The 21,443-nt window shown below is 41.4% G+C and overlaps 3 protein-coding genes and 2 long non-coding RNA genes across 8 annotated transcripts in view; 2 read left to right on the forward strand and 3 right to left on the reverse strand.

Moving 5' to 3' along the window:
• Positions 1-784, forward strand: part of mideasa (mitotic deacetylase associated SANT domain protein a) — a 9,446-nt gene extending 8,662 nt beyond the window's left edge. For 2 of the 3 annotated variants that reach the window (XM_017033756.2, XM_017033754.2), the window contains one exon: positions 32-784. In XM_017033756.2, coding sequence (XP_016889245.1) covers positions 32-166 — 135 coding nt within the window. In that variant the 3' untranslated portion in view covers positions 167-784. The remainder of the gene's footprint in view (positions 1-31) is intronic. The other variant, XM_025056859.1, reaches the window with a different exon arrangement.
• LOC112487216 (uncharacterized) lies at positions 263-2,269 on the reverse strand. Its single transcript, XR_003050101.1, has 2 exons — positions 1,561-2,269; positions 263-1,207 (listed from the first exon to the last, which is right to left on the reverse strand). It is a non-coding gene; the product is annotated as an uncharacterized LOC112487216 (long non-coding RNA).
• Positions 2,270-5,094: 2,825 nt separating this feature from the next.
• On the reverse strand, positions 5,095-9,724 carry LOC103380919 (uncharacterized). 2 transcript variants are annotated; one of them, XR_003050158.1, is made up of 5 exons: positions 9,674-9,724; positions 9,159-9,259; positions 7,706-7,785; positions 6,515-6,654; positions 5,095-5,980 (listed from the first exon to the last, which is right to left on the reverse strand). It is a non-coding gene; the product is annotated as an uncharacterized LOC103380919 (long non-coding RNA). The 2 variants fall into 2 exon arrangements; XR_521731.2 differs by lacking the exon at positions 7,706-7,785.
• Positions 9,725-12,786: 3,062 nt separating this feature from the next.
• On the reverse strand, positions 12,787-21,195 carry LOC103380917 (potassium voltage-gated channel subfamily S member 3). Its single transcript, XM_025057016.1, has 3 exons — positions 21,115-21,195; positions 18,212-18,443; positions 12,787-17,729 (listed from the first exon to the last, which is right to left on the reverse strand). The coding sequence occupies exon 3, from the start codon at positions 17,723-17,725 to the stop codon at positions 16,226-16,228; it is 1,500 nt and encodes a 499-aa protein (XP_024912784.1). The 5' UTR covers positions 17,726-17,729; positions 18,212-18,443; positions 21,115-21,195; the 3' UTR covers positions 12,787-16,225.
• Positions 19,063-21,420, forward strand: LOC112487256 (uncharacterized). The gene is made up of 9 exons (XM_025057050.1): positions 19,063-19,258; positions 19,445-19,497; positions 19,579-19,665; positions 19,761-19,882; positions 20,265-20,402; positions 20,513-20,599; positions 20,692-20,856; positions 21,134-21,272; positions 21,353-21,420. The coding sequence occupies exons 1-9, from the start codon at positions 19,236-19,238 to the stop codon at positions 21,418-21,420; spliced, it is 882 nt and encodes a 293-aa protein (XP_024912818.1). The 5' UTR covers positions 19,063-19,235.
• Positions 21,421-21,443: the final 23 nt, after the last annotated feature.

A 21,443-nucleotide genomic window follows, 5' to 3' on the forward strand; every position in this document is an offset into this window, starting at 1 on the left:
GCGAGCGGCGGGGGCGCGGGCGAGGAGGGCGGCGGCCGCGGCAGCCGCCGCGGTGGCAGCAGCGGCTGCCCGTCAGTCAGGAAATGGAATGATGGAGCAGACGGAGGACAGCAGTCACGAAGAGTCATCGGAGGGAGAAGATGATGACGATGAAGACTGGCGCTGAGAGTCAGAATAACAGATGATAAACCAATGAGATTTAACATTGTGTAGACACAGGGTCAACGACAGAAGCAGCACAAGAGACAATTTTCATCTCTGCTCACTTCCCCACCAGCTTCACCCTCGCTGTTTTACACTTACTTCAGCTTTATACCAGGCACTCACACTCCAAATTTGTTATATTTTTTATATTTTAAAATATTCAGAGACAAGTTGACTAACGTTGCCTTTTTATAGCCTTTATTTAATTGAATATGTCAAAGTCTTGGACTTTCTCTTCGAGCAATAAAACGGCAAAGATCAAAGCAATCTTAAACTATATGGACAGGGCCCTTTTTTAAATAAAGAGTTTATATTTAAAATCATTTGTTTGGGGGATATACTGTACTGAACCTTTTTAGATTTACCATCCAGACGTTTGAGGTTGGTTGTACACATCATTTTTACCGCTAAGGGACCTTTATGGAATGAATATGTACAAAAAATTATATATATATAAGATTGACATATATTTATGATACAATGTTTTCAATGATTTTGATAATATAAAAGAAAGCCATCACAATAATGTCAGCTGCAATATGTCCTCTCAAATGAAATGTTTATTAAATGTTTAAATTTGTGCTTGACGTTTTTATACTTCTTTTTATGTTGGGGATATAATTAATTGTAATAAATACTTCAGCCAGCAGAGAGCGGTAAAGAGTCGCATTTTAAGAAAAAGTACCGGAGTCAAACTTGGAAAACTTGGATTACTATAAAGAAAGGTAGTTTTTCTTCGTATTTACCCAGTGCTTTCATACTTACAAACACACACAATACATTTCTGACATATATTTCTAATACAGAATATCTGAATCACTACCAAGACTGGAATTGAAGTCATAAATATCAAGGGAAAAATACTTACAAGAATCCTATCGAGGAACAGACTAACTTGCTTCAGACCAAGACTCCAGAGGTCAGAGGTCAGAGGTCAGATCTGATAAGAGACAACCTGGAGAAAGATGACAGAGGCTTCCAGTGTGGGTTGTCCTTTTGTCTTCTGAAATGACATCGACCATCAGGATTAATGACTCTGGTCAAGAACAAATATACTGTATGTAGTAATCTAGTAAGCTCAGTATTTTTTAAAAGTAATGCTGTCAAATATGTCTTCATTTGTGTAAAAACACCAGAAATACTTAAAAATAAAAATCTTAACAGGCTAATATTTTTTTCTGAAGCGCAACTGAGATAGGTTTCCAATTGCTAACGGATGAAACCAAGATCCACTTGACTCATGTTGAGCCTTCTAGAACAGGACAACCTGTGATAGTATGTTGCTCTGATTGAAAATGCAGATTCAGTTTCTAAGGAGCTGTCATTTTCAGATGAAGAGCCGCAGAGACAGCTCACCTTCACACGTATGGTGAACTTTGCCAGCGATACATGATGACATAACTCAACCGGTGGTTCTCGGTGTAACCAGTAGCACAGCTTGTTGCCCTCAGGAGATGAGATGAGAGGCGTAAATTCCCTCAAGATCACTGACAGCAACAGTGGCCCCGTCTCTGCCTCCCTATCACCGTTAACAGGTTGGCCCCTGACAGCTCTCGATTACTCTCCTGCTGCTGCTGCTGCTGCTGCTGGAGGAGAGGGATTCAGCACATAACATGTTAATGAGTAAAAAAACACAATAGCATTCCAGGAAGATGTAAAGATCGAGATGCTGAGATTATGTTACTTTAGCCTGATATTATGATCGGCTGAAACGCCCTTACAGCTAATATTAAAACCCCCCAAATAGACAAGAGCATTCCCTTAAAAATACAACAAACTAGCCAAAATATATAAAATCGCTGGAGCATAGCTAAAAACAAAAAATCCTCCAAATAGATATTAATAACAAACAGCCCTTTCACTTTGAACTTTTGCTAAAGGTTAGCTCAAAGATTGGCCCTTGAAGCTATGTCAAAGAGACTAAACAGTTAAAAAATAAATTGAATCTTCACCCTGTTGGCTGGCCATTAAAAATTAATTGTATTAATCAAGTTGCAGGTCACAAAAAACACATCAAAGTGCCAGGACTGGCCCCTGGGCCAGACTTTGGACATAATTGTGAATTTAATGGCACTGTGAGGCTTAATTTAGTCACCACCGCGCTAACAGGACAACATTTAACTGAGGCAGTTTTTTTGTAATCATAAATAACTGAAGTTAAAACATTACGAAGGTAAAACATGCCTAAACCTAAAAACCCCTCGGCTGCTGAGTAACTAAGAATCTGCTTTTCTGAAAATGACATGAATCAAAGCAAATCAACTTCAGTGGTTTATGTCCTGTCACATAAACTGGCAACTCTGAAAAGTTCACAGATATATGGTTGTGCGTTTAGAAATATGGCCGCTCCTTATCGACTCTCTGTCCACATCATGGATCTGGAAATTATTAAAGTGGACAGTGCAGCGTGCTGTCCTCAGAGAAGGCTCTGGTTTTACTCTGGGGAGTGTGACAGAGCATTTGAGGTTTACAGTTAGGATCACATATCCTCCCTGAGCACTGAGGCCTGGTAATGAGACCCCATTAGAAAAAGGCAGCTACAGGGGCACAGTAAAACAGGTTAGAGATAGAGCAGAAAATGAAGCCATTACAGCAGGAGACCAGGGCAGAGTGACTGAGACAAAGACAGAACAGTGGATCAATGTCACTAAATGTCAGGGAGAAGGATGACGAGATCGATGGACACCATCAGCAGAGCCCAGCTTTAATCTGATGCACGTACATTGAGATTATTTATGTGGAGGTGCTGGGACATGACGGCTGTGACCTGTGGAGACTCAGGTCAGTGTCACTCCATCACCTTTATATAAGGAAACAGATTTACATTGACACCCGTGAGCAATGCAACTCTGAGAGAGAGAGAAACAGGGACGATTACGGTCACATTCTCATGTGAATTCAGTGTTTGGGAGGCAGAGAAAAAAAAATTGGACTCAACTTTGTTTGTCATCTGTCATCTTTGAGGTGCATTCACAGCAGGTCACAGGCCTGTAGAGGCTGGGAGTTGAACTGGTAGCCATATGGTCAAAGGACAATTCTGCTACCACTAGACAACAGGCTGTGGGTTTGACACGTTTGGTCAAGGCTGCAGGAGAGATTTGTTAAATACATATATATATAAATATATATATGTAACAGAATATAAAGCTTGTTTCTTCAACAATGTAAAAAAGAACACCGTTTTCTTCTCCTCTCCTTGCAGAGACAGCAGTGAAGGATGCAGTGGGATGTATCCGTGAGTCCTGATTAACATCCTGCCGACTAACATCCCTGCAGCTGCTGACTTGAAAGCCTCAGAGTTAAGTAAGAATGAAATAAGGACGCTCTCCTCCCTCTGCTGCCCGTGCAGCTCGTTATCCCCGCAGCGTTGCTTACATCACAGCCGTCCTTGACGTTGCACCACAATCACTTCATGTAACGACTATGACGGCCATATAACTGACAGTCCACTCAGCCTCAATCTCGCCACGTCCTGTCAATGGCCTTGAGGGGCGTCATCCACCCGGTCGACCTCCTCGACCCGGGACTCCTCCGGCCTTGATTGGTGATGTCAGGCTTATCCACAGCTCCGCTGTGGTTTACAGTCATTCAGGTTTAACGCTGCTGTGGACATAAAAAAAGAAGGAGCTGTGTCGTAGATCAGCAGATACTCTATCCTCTCTTAATGGAATTAAAGTCATCCGTTAGGGTTTCGGGCTGCAGTCAGCAGCAATCGCCTCCAACCGTTATGCAAATTGAACGTCCGTTCATCAGTGTGGGTTCTATCTCTGGTGTAGAGACGGTGTCTGACACAGACATGTCCTACAAAAAGCACACATTTCAAGTATTTTTGTTTAATAAAACTACTATATAAATAAACCATTTAATGAATGAACAAAAAAAAATGGAGGGCTTTCAGGCCGGGAATTTGAATTCCATTTCTCAATACTGTATTTCCCCGTTATCTTGAAGAATTTTTTACTTCAATAACTGAGTCTTGAATTAGCCCCTCCCCTGTTTTCCAGACCACCACCACTGAAGAAGCTCCTCTTTACTCTACATTTTCTTTACATTTTTGCCCATTAGCTAACAGTAAACCAATGCACAGACCAAGGTAGAAGAATAAGGTGAACTTTGACCACAGCATGTCGCTTTAGTATAAAGAACATTTAATCTGACGTTCTGGCCTCATGTGTTGCAGCCTCCACATGTATGTTTGTATAAAGACGACAAGGAAATTTAACTTTAATGTAGCACAAACAGGCGTCTAGAGCAGCAGCTGGTTCACAGAGTTTGGAGCTGCGTGCTCTGTTTCTCCTCCGTCCTTAACTTATTGTTTACTGAAGGAGGACATTTCCTCTTGTTATGACTCTGCAGGATATGCAGCGTAGGACGCCACCTCTGCTGAAATGTGAAATTAACCATGGAGGAGGAGGAGGAGGAGGAAGAGGAGGAGGTGGCTGCAGCCCTGCCAAATACACTCCCTTCTCTCTAAGTGCTCCCAATTCAGTCACTTCCTGAAGCCTGTCTAAGGTTCTCCCCACGGGAGAAGAAGAGTTGTTGGTGCAACTCCACCAAGGCATCGTTTTAACAAATGCAACAACAAAGCAGAAACTCTGCTGCTTTAAAATGCACAGAGAGAAACCTTTCTCCAAACAAACGCTGCAGCCATCGGGGGTTTGGCGCCATCTACTTCCTGCTCCACTGCTTTGGACTAATCTTAAAAAATTAATTGGTATTAATGAGCACAGTAATAATGAGTTTGTGACGTGCGTTTTTATGTATTTGGCAGATTGAGAAGAAATCATAAAAGTCACCTCCACTCAGTTACCAGAGTCATTATCATCGCAGTTTTAATTAAATTTATATTCAATAAAATTAGTCAGACCTGTGTGTTCAGCACTTTTGAAGTTAAAAATGTTTCCTAAACTTCATAGAGCCATTGTCCCCTGGGGGAGGGTCGGGGGGGCAGAGGGTGTCACTTAACACTTTCTTCTGATAAACGTGTTCCTTGTCATGTATTCATTTTCTGGCCTAAACTTTGATAGTTTTGATTTTTTTGATATCAGCTAATTTATAATATTTTTCTATAAATGACCCTGATACATCTGTGAATTTAACTTTAAGACAAAGCTTTTCTTTCCGCCTTTCAGTTCCTGCTGTTATGACTGGGTTTGTATTGTCACACTGTCAGAATGGCACTGAGTTATAATGGTTAACGAGCCCCATCTTCATTAACAAAACATCTGCAGCAGAATCTGTTCACCATTCATTTCAGAATCTGCAGATTCTGTTTGGACATTAAAAGGCATTCATTCTTGGCAAACGCAGCCTGCGCTATAAAAGTGTTGATTTAGCTTTTTAGTTTTTCTGGGGTTTTCCTCTCCATTACACTCCCGCCTGCTGCACGTAAATTAGGTTATAATGTGCATTTAAATAAGACGACGGTTAGAGCAAAGTTTTCAGTCACAGCCATTAAAGAATATTCCACGTTCCCGGGTGATAAACAACACAGAACGCTGATGTGCATTAACCACGTGAGCGTGGCACAAGGATGCTTACGTCAGGGTGCTTCACTCCAGCCTCCTGAGCTGACACTTCAGCTTGGCCGGTGTTCCGTTCAGGTTCTGGTTGTGATCCAGCCCCACATGCTGATGGATACTGAATCAGTCATCCATCACAAAGTCATCAACATTCAGCCTTCTCGACTCAGAAGAACAGGTGATGTAGTAGCTCCCGTGCTCTGATTTATTGGAGTGATTCACTGCGGGCTGTGTTGCTCCTGTGTGCACCTCCACTGTTGACAAAGACATCAGAGAAACAGATCGACAGAGATAGGGAGGGAGAGAGAGAGAGACAGTCGTCATCAGGCGAGAGGTGAACAGGAATTTGTCTTCTGATTTGTTGTAATCTAGATTTCTTCACCATTATGGTCTTGTGATTGATTCAGGCAAACAGCCAAGGATCCATTAGTGAACACAGCGCTCTGAGAGCTGATGTAGGACCAGTGCTGTTTCCCTCAGGGGGTTTCCCTCAATTTGCCTCTGATACATTTACCATTGTTCATTACATACAGCTGAGGACAAACTTATAAGCTCCACTGGTGTTAATAGTCTGAGGTTTGGCTATTTACTGGATAACAGACTGCAGTCATTGGGGTTTTTTTTTCAGGCCTGTCTCTTCAGGAATCTCAGCACATTTATTCTTTGTGTTGCAGGAATCTCAGCACATTTATTCTTTGTCCAATCTCTATGGTTCTTCCAGCTTTAATTCTCTCCTAGAATGGAGTGAGTGAGTGTGTGTTTTTCTTTATAAATATAATCTTAGTTACCGTAGCCTCCTGGAGGGGCAGCTCTCACCAGATCCAATCCATATTTTGGGATTTTGGCAATAAATTTCTTCTCACGTTCTTTCGGGGTTTTTTTTCTTACAGCTTTATGAGTTGCAGTTTTCGATGCAGTGACGTGTCTCCTGGAGAAGGAAAGACAGCATGATATCAACCAGCGTCTGATTTCACCTTCACATTACATCCAGTCAATACCATCATTTCCCTCTGGTGGCTGTTCTAAATTAGACTGATTATCTCCTAATGACTGCACACAGGGCTGTTATTCCGGCCTCCGCCTGGTGGCCACATTTTGCACCATGTGTGTTATTTGACAAGTCGATTGCTCTGTCCAAGTGTTCCGTGGCTGTTTACACATTCTGGTAAATACAACGTCTCTGTCCATTGCGCAGCCAGACTTCTGTTTAGCTGCTCCTGCGCTTATTTAAAAATCGAACTGACAAATGTGATAACATCCCCGTCCGTGCCGCACTTCGTCTCTGCAGAGACAAAGGGCTGCTGTGTGGGTTTTGTAAACATGTTGTGTAATATGTGGGTCAGGGCTCGACAGTAAAGCTGTTCTGGTCTATATCCGAACCCCTCAATTAGTTGTCTCTTCCTCCTGATTATCCTAATTATTCATTATCATCACAGTCATCACTTTGCCGACGGTCGGCACAATATTATTGTCAGTCAGCAAACCAGATAATCAATCCAGGATGACAATGCTATAAAAAAATAATCAATCCAGGATGACAATGCTATATTTTGAAAACAAATCTGCTAATTATATTTAATGTTAAGAAAAAAGGACTAGACAAATCTAACGTTATCCAGAGACGCAGCAAAAGTAGATAAAAGTTAAAGACAGAAAGAAATAATAAACTGTCAGGTGCTCACAGTGGTTTGGACATGGTGGTTTGAAAGTGCATCATCAGTGACCACAATTAGAAAAAAAAATGAAAATCCCAATACGGCCGTGCACGTATATATATTCACCTCAAGAGTGAAACAAGAGTGAGTGCGTGCATTGATCCCTCGCACTTGAAATAAAATCCATGGATCAATAATCCACAAGTTCATCACAGGCTAATCAAAGCAATCGCTGAGGCTAAATAATGCTCAGCAGTGCAGCCAATTACTTAGTGAATAATGTCTTCAGACCTTTGTTAAGTGCTTTTAGTTCCTAGGACTTACTGAGGCCCATTCAGCGTCTAATGTGTATTCAGCCACACGGGACGGCGCTGCAGGTCACTGTTACGGACATGATGTACAGCCTGGTGAGGTGGAAAACAAAGACCACAGCGAACTTCAGTCTTATTAGGAGAGACAGAATCCAACTTTTAAAGTCTGACTTCAGACGCTACACAAATGTGTGTGTAAGTTCTCAACAAAAACTACTTCAAATATTTAGAATTAAAACCCAAAAGAAGACAAATGCAGGTGTGAACAACCAAGAAAGTCTTCAGAGAACTGATGAAATGCTTAACTTAAAAAAAAAAGATCACAAGAAACTCTGGCAAGAACCAGGCTCAGCTTCTGGCAGCTGCTTCAGAATAGATGATAGTCCAGAACGATTTTGTTTTGGGAAGGGCCGCAGCCAAGAAATGACTTTTCTAGAAGTGAAACAGGATCAAAAGGCGGAGGATGAAGATCAACACAAAAGGGAATTTTGCAGCAGTGAATCAGCGTGTGAAATGTTTGGATCCAAACGTCGCCGCGTACAGAGGTGAACAAATACAGAAAGAGTTTAAAATTAGCCTGATACAAAGAACGGATTACTGACAAAAAAGTCGAGACTAAAGAGGAGTGTTCACACGGAGAAGTCAGTTTGTTGTACGTTCCTATTGGTTCACAAACTTCCCATCTGATTAAACAGCTCTAATTTATGTAACATATTTGGACATCATCACAGGAGTAACTCTATGTAAAACACGGTTAAACATTTCCATCACCTTGTCCCCGTCACTGACTCTGTCCTCATTAAAACTCTGCACCTAAACGGCCCACGTTGTTATTACCGCGCTTGAGCAAAGACGAAGGACACCGTCGTCACATGAACATCGTCCACTTTGTACCTTCTCCATTGGTTCATACTGTTTTAATTACATTTACTTCGTCTGTCAACCTCCGTCCACAAGTTGGACCTCAGGGATCGGACGGTGAAGACAAACGATGCAAATCAAATCAACAATTCAAAACAGCTGACTGGTAATAGATTGGACAGTGTGATGTACGAGAGCTGGGCTACAGTCAGAGCAGGATTCAATAAAGGTTATTGATTTTTAATTTGAGACATTTATTGATGCTCTGAACGGCTGAGTGGACGCAAACGCAGAGCATGAGCACGACATGGACGTGAAACCTGCAGCTGAGATAAACAACAAATTGGTCTATGTTCAAATAAAATGAATGGACTAAGTCACAAAATTAATTAGTAGTGTTATTGATGTTTTTTCTCATTGGTAGCTGAACAATTTGCATCAAATCTTAAAATGGCAATTTTGGTTTTTCTGTGTTCAATTTAGTCCAAAAAAAGTTTATGTTTCTGTTTCGTTTGGTTACTGTGAATGTCTGTTTTTTTACGACAATTTCAGTTTTCATCGTCTGAAACCACTTCATTCGTGTTACCTAAGAATTAACATCTTACTTGCTATAGATAACGTTGACCATCACTGATGTCTTCACCTCTTCTTCCTCTCATAGTCGATCCTCTCCAGGGTTTCATCTCATCCTCCACATCATTATCTCCTTGAATATATACAACCAGAAAGTCATCAAATTAAATAAGTATCTCTTCAGTAATCTTTTCAAACAGCTTGTATTTTTACACAGAATATTAGGGCCACATTGACAATGAAAAATAATTATTTAGTCTCCTAAATTTACAACTTTAATCTCTTAATCTTAAAAGTTTTCTCTGCTAAACCTACAACTTTTGTCTCATTAATTTATGACTTTTTTGTTAAAAAAACTGACCCATTCAAGGGCGAAATTCTGTCCAAAACATTTATTGTCAGTGTGCTTATCTGGCACACTTTAACGCACCGTCGGCTTTGTGGACTCCCCCTCTTCTCCCTCCGCCCCCCCCCTTCTCTGATTCATTAGCAGGACACACAGCCCTCTTGCCCTCTTTTACTGCCTCCATTAAATCCCCGCTCTCACCATTGTAACTCTCCGTGGATACTGGAGTGCATCACTTCATCATCCCAGCTAAGAGCCCGAGCTGTGTACTCAACATTTTTCACCCTGGACCAGACTGGCCCGGCCCAGTCCAGCTTGGCCCGGCCCGGCCCGCCCCGGCTCGGTTTGACTGTGGGAGACATAAATGACATGTAGATCAATCCATACAGAGTTTGTAAGGCAGTGATTCACACCAACGGAGACGGAGCGTCTCTGAGGGAGTTCCAAACAAATACTGAAGCGGCCTTTGAAGGAACTGAAAAGGATCGTGAAATCAAGCTTGATTAGAGACATTTCTACTTGTTTTTCTACTTAAACAGTAATAAATGAACCTGTGTATGTTAATATCTTTCAGTATAGCATTAGTTGTGCCTGATACATTTCGCAAAACATTTAGCTCAGTTATATAAAATGTTATATGATACAAAAACATATAGCAGTGAGTTCATGCTTTTTCTCTCCATTAATTTTTAGTGGTCCTTGGTTGCAAAAACGTCCAGCAGGGGGAGACAGGGAAGCTGTGTGTTGTTGTTTATGAACAGCAGTGGGAAAATTTCTGGATATCCTGCCCCTACATGTATGTAAAATGGACGTCAAGTCTGAATGATTCAAAGTATTATGTATGTAAAATGGACGTCAAGTCTGACCGTCACTATAAATGATTCAAAGTAGAGTTGTCCATTTGTATTCTTGGCTGTTTTAACCTCTGAGTCTTGTGCTCTTATAGCAGTAACCTCACGCGTCCTGTCCAAACAGCTCTTAAAGCGAATCCATCAAATGCTCCAGGTCCCAGTGGAGTTGATGTTGATGCTGATGCTGCTGCTGCTGCAAGAGGTGAACTGAGCAGAGCACAGAGGTCAGATTCCGTAAAAGGCCCGGACAGAGCTCCCTGTGAGAGGGACACCAGGATCCACTTGGGATATTAGATTATCTGCTCATCTGTGCATGCATCAGGGCCGAGGCTTTCCTGGGAATGGTTTTAATGGTGCAGTTTAGAGTGGGCGTGGCCACAGAGGGTGAATTGGAATGTCCTTCCATGTCACAGTGTCCAAGGTGAAGCTGAGGTGAAGTCGTTCTGAGCTGGTCATCTATTTGTTTTTCGCCACACCTGCATAAATCTGAAAGTAAATCCTCTGTGTTTGTAAATGTTCATTACATTAAGACATTAGACTTTATCATCCACACTCTGCTGAGCTTTCTTTCAGTGGATGTTTTTACCTTCATCATTATCATCATCATCATCTAGAAGTGTACGTTCTGTTTAATTCTTTAACCAAAGACTACAAGGCTATGTTTGATTAAACAGTTTTAAACTAAGACTTTGTTTTAGCTAAAGCTGGAGCTCTTTGTGAAAACGAAAGAAAAACCTTTGCTAGACAATTATATATAATTATATATTTTGGCATTCACAGATACTTTTATTCACAGTTTTGTTATCCTATATAGACTTGTCAAAGTCTGACTGTTCTGGACATGTAATACAGTACCAATGTGGTACTGGTCCATTTCCAGTTGCCTGAAAATATGCGTGAAATTAATACAATTCTTAATTCATCTCATATGACAAAGACTGTGATCTGTTAATTGACGTGTAAATTTGTGTTTTGTTCTGTATTTTTGCTAAACACAAAGTCAGACAGGTGATAAATGGCTACTGTTATAAAGTAAAGGGTTGTTTGTCCAGGACAAACAGGCAACATTTAGCTGAGTAACAAATGGATATGGACATAAACAAAAACAACACTGTGGTGAAATAAACATTTAAGTGCGAAAAACTGGAGTCCAATTATCAACAGAGGGCTTTTTGTTTTTGTAAGTGCGAAAAACTGGAGTCCAATTATGAACAGAGGGCTTTTTGGGGTTTTTTTCTTCTTACCTTCAGTTTGAATCGCCCAAAAGCAGCTGTTGGCTGAAGTTAAAAGATCAGACTGGACTCTGGGGTGAAGCTGTAGCATGACTGCGGTCAAAGAACATCACACAGATTAGGATAAATATCAAAGCTCCTGCTCCCAGACTGGGATCTATTCACAAGGCGTCAGTGGTAGTCCTTGTTTCAGACTTAGCAGTACGTACACGTGACGACAGAATTGAAAGTTCAACACTCAGATTTGCAGCTAAATGAGGGAGTGAGAGCAGCTGTGGGAGCGGTCCAGGTGCTACACCACCTTCGGCTCATTCATCACTGTGTGTGGTGACCTTTTTCCTCCTGTGTACGCTTGAACAATAACTGCCTTTTCAGCCCCCGGGGCCTTGAGTTCTGCACTGTTGAGGTTCATACCTGCAAGTAAATGTCAAGAAGATTTCAAGGAATATTTTTTTCTCTCAATGACAATTTAAAATGTGAGAGAAAAGCTACAAAATGGAACGTGTCCAGGGCAGCTCTGTGCTTCCCCCGCAGTGACTTTTGTTTAATATTAATGTCCTAGGCTGCAGAAGAATCCCCTCCTGACAATACGGCAGACTGAGAGACATGACTGTGGCCCGTGTGCACACAGGCGACTCTGTTTGAATAAGCATTAAGGACAAGGAGCAGCAGCAGCGGCAGAAGCAGCAGCGGTCACAGCTTTTACCTTTGTAAATAAACGTGAGCTTCAAGAAACAGCTGTAGAGTCATTTCTGGATCAGTCAGATTTTTGTTTCACTATTACCAGGTGACCTTTACAGGTGATTGGCATTTTGGTTTCTACACATTAGGAACAAACTAATAACAGGTCTCCATATCCTGTACATATAGACCAAGGTGAGAGTTGACCTTTAACTTCCTCACCCAGGTAAATGGAAACGTGGGCTAAAATCTGACCCCCACAAAACAGATCAGGGTCACAGTCTCCAAAATTAATAAGTAGCAATAAAAGTGGGAAATCTATGGATTGTTAGAAATGTTGGTTCACATGTGGCTGTAGTATGGATTGGATTGGATTTGTTTCCGAGAAGACAGAGAATTAGACGGTCATTCATTCACAGTAATTCTCAACATAATTAAACATTTTTAGACTGGTTTCATGAAGAACCTTAGAGAATATTTGGACTGTGAGAGGAAATCAGATGAAACCCAGAAACACCTGGGGTGAACATGGAAACTCTGTAGAGTGATCATTTTTGCTATAACTCAAAAACACCCCCCACTCCACCACAGTGTGACCCCTGCCCCTCGTACTTCCCTGGTGATGCCGTGCGATGTGAAAACATATGAAGTGTCGTGATCTTGTCCCATCAGCTGCCAGCAGATCAGTCAGTGCCACACCGTCACGTCAGTGAGTCAGACAGATGGCAGGGAGCTGGGAGAATGGTGAGGCAGCAAGAAAAACACACACACACACACACACACAGAGGTCATTAATTATTAAAGAGGTACCGGCAAAGTGATGGCATATTGAAATCTTCTTCACTGGACTGAGCCCACGCATCAAGTCAGGAGTCTGAGGCAAAGATGTGGAGCACATCGCGTCTACTGCAGTGTGTCACCAACCTTGAGCCACGGCACATATTTCACGTTAGACAACTTCCACGGCACAGCACCAGACAAAGAATTCTCAAAAAGTAAATGTAACGAAATATAATGATCGACAATTTATTTGCTCAGAGTGAAATCTGAGCCTGGAAGACAGGAAGTGGAGGATTAAACACTGTCACAGAGACAAACAGACAAATTATTTGCAGTAAATAAATAATAGCTTTCAGAGCAAATAAGAAAAAAATCGGAAAAATGCACAAGGTACACCTGAGGGGCCGCAGCACAGAGTTTGGGAATCCCTGGTCAAAGGTGTTGTGTTTTTGTTTTTGCCAGTAATTTTACACTTTGTAAAATGCTAACTTTGGAATATTTACGGTATAATCTGTGGACGAAATGTAAGAGCAGCAGCAGTAATGATACATTTTCATTTAACGGCAGCCACCGTTCATTTTTTATACTTTTGTTTGGACTTTAATGCAGCAGCGCTCAGAGCACCGCTCCCTTAACACCTTGCCTTATTTTGTTATTGCAGTGTCTCAGAATCATTCCTGCCTCGTAAACACCCTGAAGAGGAAAGGTGAATTGTTTGGGTTTCTTTTTTCACAGAACTGGAAAAAAATAACATAACTTTCATATCTTTGCCTGCAGATGTATAATCAAGTGCAGCTCTTTGTACAATCAATGCTCGTCTTCGCCACTGACTGGGTTAAATGGTACCTGATGTAATTAAAAAATATAGAAAGTGCAGAAAAGGCAATACGCTGATCTCCATCAGGACAAACACCTGGAGCCTGGTGATGGAAACACAACTATCAACAGAAAGAGGGAGAACAGGCTTATCTGACCATACATCAGCTGAGCTGCTGGATCTGCATGAAAACCTGGACTCTTTGTACCCACGACCATGTCCTGCCAACTTCTAACAGTTTTTAAGTCAATTTCAGCCCCGGAGATAAGGAAACCCATCTGAGCTTTACATTGATTTCTTTTTAAAAACAAATTTTTCTGATAACATTTTTTCCTGAGATGTAAATGTTAGTTGTTGGGGATGAGGCTCCTGGTTCTGGTGGGACGGCAGCTCATCCAACCTCAGATGATAAAATGAGGCAGGAAATCAATGATTTCAGAGAAAAGAAAAGAAAAGAGAGAGAGAGAGAGAGACAGAGAGAGAGATATTTTTCTTTGCTGGTACTTAACATTGGGGGATTGGGATTATTTAGACATCAATAATCACACTATAATCCTAATTCTCAAATGGATAATGTTTGGATTTGTATAATAGCATTCCAGTATAAATAATCTGTTTTAATTAAAATCCTATTATCTTTTTTTGATTTTTTTTTTTTTTGCTTTGTGTTGCACGTACTTCTCTATACGAGTTTCAGTCTTCATTTTCGGAGGATAGAAACATACAATTTTATATTTTATAATAGTACTTCTCACATTTTAAAGACAAGGGATAAAATGAGTACTTTGGTATTTTCCAACTCTCTGACAAACAGGAAAAGAATATTTTCCAGCCAGAAAAAAAAGCTGTCGTTTAAACTCATATCAATGCTATCGTTCAGTTTCTCAAAGCCCACAGAAGAAGCCTATGGACCGTGGCCCAATTTTGGATCACAGCCCAGAATTTGAGAAACGTTGATTAGATTATAGTGATTCCACAAAGAGTTCTACTTGTCTCTAAAGCAGAGTCCAATTAGCATCATGTTCAGGCTGACGACTGTTATTGGAGTTTATATTTCTATCAAAGCTAAAACACACAATAATCTCCAATAACAAGCTCGACCAATCCCCAACTTGTTATTGCAGGAGTAAAACAAAGCATGCAGAGCAAACACTGCCATCTGTGTGTATATTAATCTCTAATAACCCACTTTGTTAGATCTTGGCCCACAGGACCGGGTTTACAAAAGATTGGGATTATTCTATAATAAAACAGGGAATATTAAAACCAGCCTTTTCTGAGTTTTTCACATTTAGTATCAGTTTGTTTTGACTTTTACTGCAGATACTTCACAATGCTGATCAAACAGGGAGGGATAGTGACACTAACGCTGCCAAATGTCCTTTTTAAATATACATACTCTGTGTAGAGAGTTTTGATTAAAAATGCATGAAACCATCCAGCTGCTAAAACGGTTACTGTTTTCAAAAAGATACATTTTCGCAGTAATGTCTCAACATATCACCCATCACCAAGCTCTGATGGTAACGTGATCATCTACAGTATGCCATGCTTCAACATTCATTTTCATCTAAATAGGATCACTGTCCTCGGCTAATGCTCGCACTGTATTTTTCAATCACACAACATGTGGTACTCCAGGTCCAACCCGTGTATGTGGGACATGGACTACGTCTCTGCAAATGTTATGCGCCTTGACAAATGAGAGACATGTTTCTCCTTACAGTCGTAAAGTTTTATTTCAGGTCCACTTCAAAACGCCTTCAGAATCCACTCAGCATCTGAACCTGACTGCCAACTGTACGACAACATCCAGGTCAAAGTGCCACAGTATCAAGACTTTGGCACGACTTTTGTTCTTTCATAACCGATGTCATTATTATTGCAGAACTCTACACAACTATTTTAATCACTCTGTAACTAAATGCATTTCCTTTGGTGCATGCAGACACCGAGCTGTCGGTCCACTAAGAGATCTACAAAACCATGTTAAACCTCCAACCATTCCTGTCATTGCAGAAATTATTTGCAAATCTCTCAGTCTGAAGTGTTAGCCAGCAGACCAATCGATACGGACAATACTTTTAAAAACATTAACATTATGTTCTCCTACATGCGTCATTGCAGTTTTTCTCAAGCAGAAAATAGGTTTTAAAACCTCTTACATTTTAAATGATCCCCTTAAGGTTCCCCTTGTTTTGTTTTTTTTTCTCACAAGCACCTTTGTGAAAAAAAAAAAATAGAATAGAAAACGTGACCACGGCGGATCGCAGTCATATAGCAGGAGGAAGACAGTGACAGAAGACAGAGTCGGTGAAGGAGCGCTCTTCCCTCAGAGGCAAAGTGACATGTAGTCATCAAACAGAGCATCACTGGGAGAAACAGAGTGATTTCATTCCCCCGTCCCGTTTTCAGATGTTTCATTATCATACACCTCTATATCCTGGAGACTGGAGGCATCTGTTTCATCTCCTGCACTGCTCTCACTGGTCCTGAAGGTGATATTACCAATGAAGGGAATCACGCCATCTGTAAACAGGTCTCTGATGTTGTAGTAAGGAAGCTCCGGGTCTTTTCTTTCAGGCTTTTCAATACACTGTTCTTCCATGGCTTTGTTTCTTTGATAGTACTTTGAAAACTTGTTAAAAATGATGGTGATGGGTAGAGCCACCACCAACAGACCACAGATGATGCTCAAGGTGGCCACTATCTTCCCTGCAAACGTCACTGGGCAGATGTCACCATAACCCACGGTGGTCAGGGTGATGGTGGCCCACCACCAGCCTGAAGGGATGGTCCCCAAATCAGTCTGCGGCTCATCCCTCTCTGCAAAGTAGATCAGAGCAGAGAAGATGGAGATCCCCACTGAGAGGAAGAGGAGAAGGAGGCCCACCTCGTTGTAGCTGTGGCGTACAGTTGCACCCAATGCTCGCAAACCGATGGAGTGACGAGCCAGTTTGAGGATCCGAAAGATCCGCATGAGGCGCAACACCTGCACCACTTTTCCAACGTTTTCGATGTCCTCGTTTTCCTCTGCACTGTCCTCGTCGGCCGTCTCCAGGGCTAGAGTGGCATAAAAGGGCAAAATGGAAGCAAAATCAATGATATTTAGGGGATTTCCCAGGAACTTCCTGCGGGACGGAGCAACAATCAGCCTGATGACGAACTCTGCAGAGAAGAAGGCAATGCAGATCTCCTCCAGAATGGCAAGGACGGGGTCTTCGATGGGCTTATCGTTATCATCCACCTGCTGGAACTCGGGCATGCTGTGGACGCACATGGCAACAATGGAGGTCAAGACCACGCTGAGGGAGGTCACGGCAATGACTTTGGAGGACCTGGAATGTCCTGGATCCTCCAGCCGCAGCCAAATGTAGCTCCTCAGATCTCCACACCAGGCACCTTTGAACTTAGCAAGATCTTTGTCCAGAGCTGAGAGCTCCTCCATAGAGGAGTCAAAGCTCATGTGTTGCTGATCATCGCTCCTGACATCCCACTCCCTGTCCTCTATGTACTCCTTCCTCTCGTGGTACCAGTTGCTACAGCAGGGGCTCAGGTGCAGCTCCTGGATGCCCCAGTACTCGATCTCCTGGTGGAAGGAGAAGACGCACAGCTCCTCCATCATGTGGATGCGTCCGGTGTGGTAAAAGTTGAGGATGCAAAGGAAAACCCGTGGGTTCCTGTCAAAGTAGTACTCCTTCTCATTTGGGCTGTAGTCATCGCACAGCTCTAGAATCGCCGCCTCACTTTGACAGCAGAGGAGTCGTCCTAGACGTGTGTGAGGGAAACGTAGCAAAGTGTCCGGGTCCACGTCGTGACGTACTCCTCCAACGTTGATGTGGACCTGGCCCTCCTGTTTCCCACGTTGGTGGAGGATCTGCCCATACCCCATGATCCTGACGACACAAACAGAGACGTTACAACAAAGCTTGTGCAATTGGGGTCTTGAGCGTCACATTCTAATATGGACAAACAAATGGCCATTAAGCCATATTTGATGCCACTGTCTGCAGAACACATTAGTCGTCCAAAGAGAAACGAAGAAAATCAATACGGCACACACAGGAAATGGCTTGGGCTGGAGTGTGAGTGAAGAGGCGTGAGGTAGCGTCACTATCACTGGAGCGCTCAAAGAACTAGATTATCACTGCAAAAATCTAATTACAAAGTGGACAGGACCAAATCATGGGAAATGGGAGGCAACAAGTTGAAACTCCCTCTGCCTGTTTACTTCCAAACCTTGTCTCAATTAGAGTTTATTTTTTATTTTTTATATCCATGCCCTGTTTTTCTCACTGGATAAGCTCATACACATGTCATCGCATTAGTTTTAAAAACAACAAAAAGTGATCACAAAAACAGAGGAGCTGCAGCCTACCTGCACCTGGAGCCTTTCTTTCCATGAAAATAACTTTTATCCGGCTGCTGTAGTTCCTTCACATGCACGCAGCAGAAGAGCAGGGCAGCGGAGGGAGCGAGACAGAGAGGAGCTGCAGCTGCATGGGCAGGAGGAGAAGGAGGAGAAGGAGGAGGAGAGATGGAGGCGGGACAAGAGCAAGGGTTTGTTGCCTTTTACAGGGAACAGGGAGGAGCCAGAGGATTGAAGGAGGCTGTACCCAAGCATGAAAACACAACAGTTAACATCATCTGACTGGTTTACTCTGTGGTTAGAAATAAAAAAGAAAGAAAGCTTATTATGAGAGAAAATGCCATAATCACAACAATCAAAGTCAACATAATGACATATAAATTTATGGCATGATGTAAAATTCATAATTAGGAGAAATAAAAAAAAGACTAATAATAAATAACAGTATTAGGCATAGTCATAAATATGAGATCAATAAACCATATTCCAATATATGGGATGGAAAGTAAAAAATGACAAATCAATAATTATAAGACTAATGATAAATAGAAGATTATTATTATAGTTATTATAAGTATAATAAGCATAATATATGTATTATTATGAGTTAAAATATAACATATATAATATGACATATATTAATACAGATTTAAATATTTATATACAAGTCAATGAAATCAAAATTAGGGATTGAAAAGTTAAAAAAAAAAGTAGAAATTATGTAAAATTGTAAAATTATGAGTGTGGCACCAAAAATCATAATTATAATAGAAAAAGTCAACATCAGGAAATTTTAATTTATGTCACAAAATGGGTCACAGTGTGGCCCTCAGGTGGCTGCAGAACAGATGACATGACACCCGTCAACACACATGCAGGTAATTGTAATTAGGCTGCGATTGAATCAACCTGTTTGTAGTAGCTTGAACTAACTCCTCTTAGGCTGGAGAATCTCTCCACAGCCCAGATCGTGTTGTCACTCACACAAACACGCAGCATCTGTCGGGCTTCTCACCTCCTACCTGTGTGTTTGATGGCTGTGTTACTAGTATCAGGGTTTGTAGAGGTTTTTTTTTTACCCCCCCACTTCCCTTTTCTTATTTCTGCTGCAGTGTCCTATTTGGTCCTCTTACAAACATGGTTCTGTTGGTTCTGTTCACCCCCCCACTTCCCTTTTCTTATTTCTGCTGCAGTGTCCTATTTGGTCCTCTTACAAACATGGTTGGTTCTGTTGTCTTACAGGTGGCTCACTGTCCTGATAGCAGCCACTTTTGCTCAAAATAGTCCACAAGCAAGTACGTTTTCAAGACACATAAATGCTTTGGTGTATTTTGTCTAATTTTGTGTTCTAATTTTGTTTTTGTCTAAAATCACAGATGTCACCTTTGTTTGTCTGGGCAATGTTGTCCGTGTGGATGTAGATGTACCTGGAGGCATAGTTACTGAAATTGCGCCTGGAAAATGTACATTTATTTTACATGCACACACACACAAGTTCTCTGTCTTTTTTTTGTACTACCACATTACTTTAATCTGGTTAAAAACAATTTTCTTCCAGATGATCCTGCCTTCCTTCCCATGCCAGAATTTGCTGCTCAGTGTGGCTTCAGATTTCGGACAGATCCTCAGGGGAAAAACAAATTTTATGGCCCCATTCAACACTGCTTTGTCGAAAATGAGGTGATAAAACGGAATTTTTGTTTCAGTATTTAACTTTTGCCATGATTAGCTTAACTGAAATCCTGAGATATGAAATTTAATTTTTAAATCCATATGTCTATTTGCCCAGAAGTCCACATTATATATTTGTTTTCCTACTTCCAGATTCCAATGTTTTTTTTCTTTCCTTCAGATTTGTTCTCAATTCTGAATTTGCTAGAGATCAGACTTAACTTTTTTTTTTCTTAATCACTGAATTTGTAATTTCTGCTGTAACTTGGATTTTTTTTATTTTAACTGCTAAACTTCCTAACCACAACTTTATTTATTTTTTTATTCTAATGGGTAAATCTTTGCTTCAATAAATGAGCTGTTTGCATTTCATTTTTGTTTTTTCCTGCAGGAAGATGCATACTTTACAGAAGTGAAGGTTAAAGTGTACTGGAATGAGTTTGGTGAGGTGGCATTCTACGGTAATGGTACCTGCTCCTACCCTAAATGGAGCTCCAGAGAAATCATCTGTGACCCTGGCTTTATGGAGGCAAGTGACTGGAGCAGGGTCATCTAATCTATAAGACAGTTTTATGTTCCATGCTGACATCAAGGCGACTACATTAATTGTATCTGACTTGACCTTTGAATTTTTTGCAGGTGTCTGTGAAAAGAGCAGCTCCGAACGATTACGATCTTCCCGCGCAGCAACTTACAAAGTTTGGCGATCCCCGCCGAGCAGCTGAGGTCAGTTTGGGTTTAACCAGTGCAGTTGTAATCTGAAAACATCTAAATCTCAATTTTTTAATGTATTATCAATTTGGAATTCTCCACAAAAGCCCCTGGGTCCTGAATTCCACATGGTCTCCATGGTGTTCTACACCCCTGAGGAGACGATTATGAAGGTGGCAGAGGCCCAGGAAAGAGGTTACAGGATTGGGAACATTGGGTCGAGGCTTGTTATAAGGTCCTCGCAGACTGCACCTGAAACCTACAGCAAGGACGTGAGTGGAATGTCTTTTAGAGTTGATCTGAATCACGTCTGGTATTACACCTGGTATTGCACTGGGGGGAGGACCACACTTAAATTACTCCAAGATCACCTACTCCCTGCTTACACGCTGACTGTGATTTGGATCACAGGAAAGTATCCAACCATGTTCTTGCACCTATGGACCACTGAAAACTAAATCTCTAAAATCTGGGACCATCCATACTTTTATCATCCCACTGCTTGAAATGGTTCATTTAAATGTGTTTACCCATAATTCCAATGTGCAGGTTGCAGGAGTGTCCATGAATGTGCTTGAAACCACCACCGTCTTTGAAAAGAAATGGTTGGCAACTCGTGTCAATGCAGCTGCTGCTTGTCCAAAACCAGAAGGTAAAGTCTGTGGAAACAAAAAAAACAGTCATTCAGGTCAGTTAGTAAGATGCTAATGAACTGTTAAAAATAAAAGGTGAAAATAACATTTCTCAAACCCACTTTGTTACATCTAGTGGGAATCATCATCATAGCATTAAAAACTCGTGGGGAAAGTTTAGCACTGGGCCCAAAATCTCAGTGACCTGTGGGGAGAAAAAAAAAAAA

This window comes from Cynoglossus semilaevis, chromosome 7, assembly GCF_000523025.1.
Source record: "Cynoglossus semilaevis isolate Cse_v1.0 chromosome 7, Cse_v1.0, whole genome shotgun sequence".
In the NCBI taxonomy this organism is placed as follows: domain Eukaryota; kingdom Metazoa; phylum Chordata; class Actinopteri; order Pleuronectiformes; family Cynoglossidae; genus Cynoglossus; species Cynoglossus semilaevis.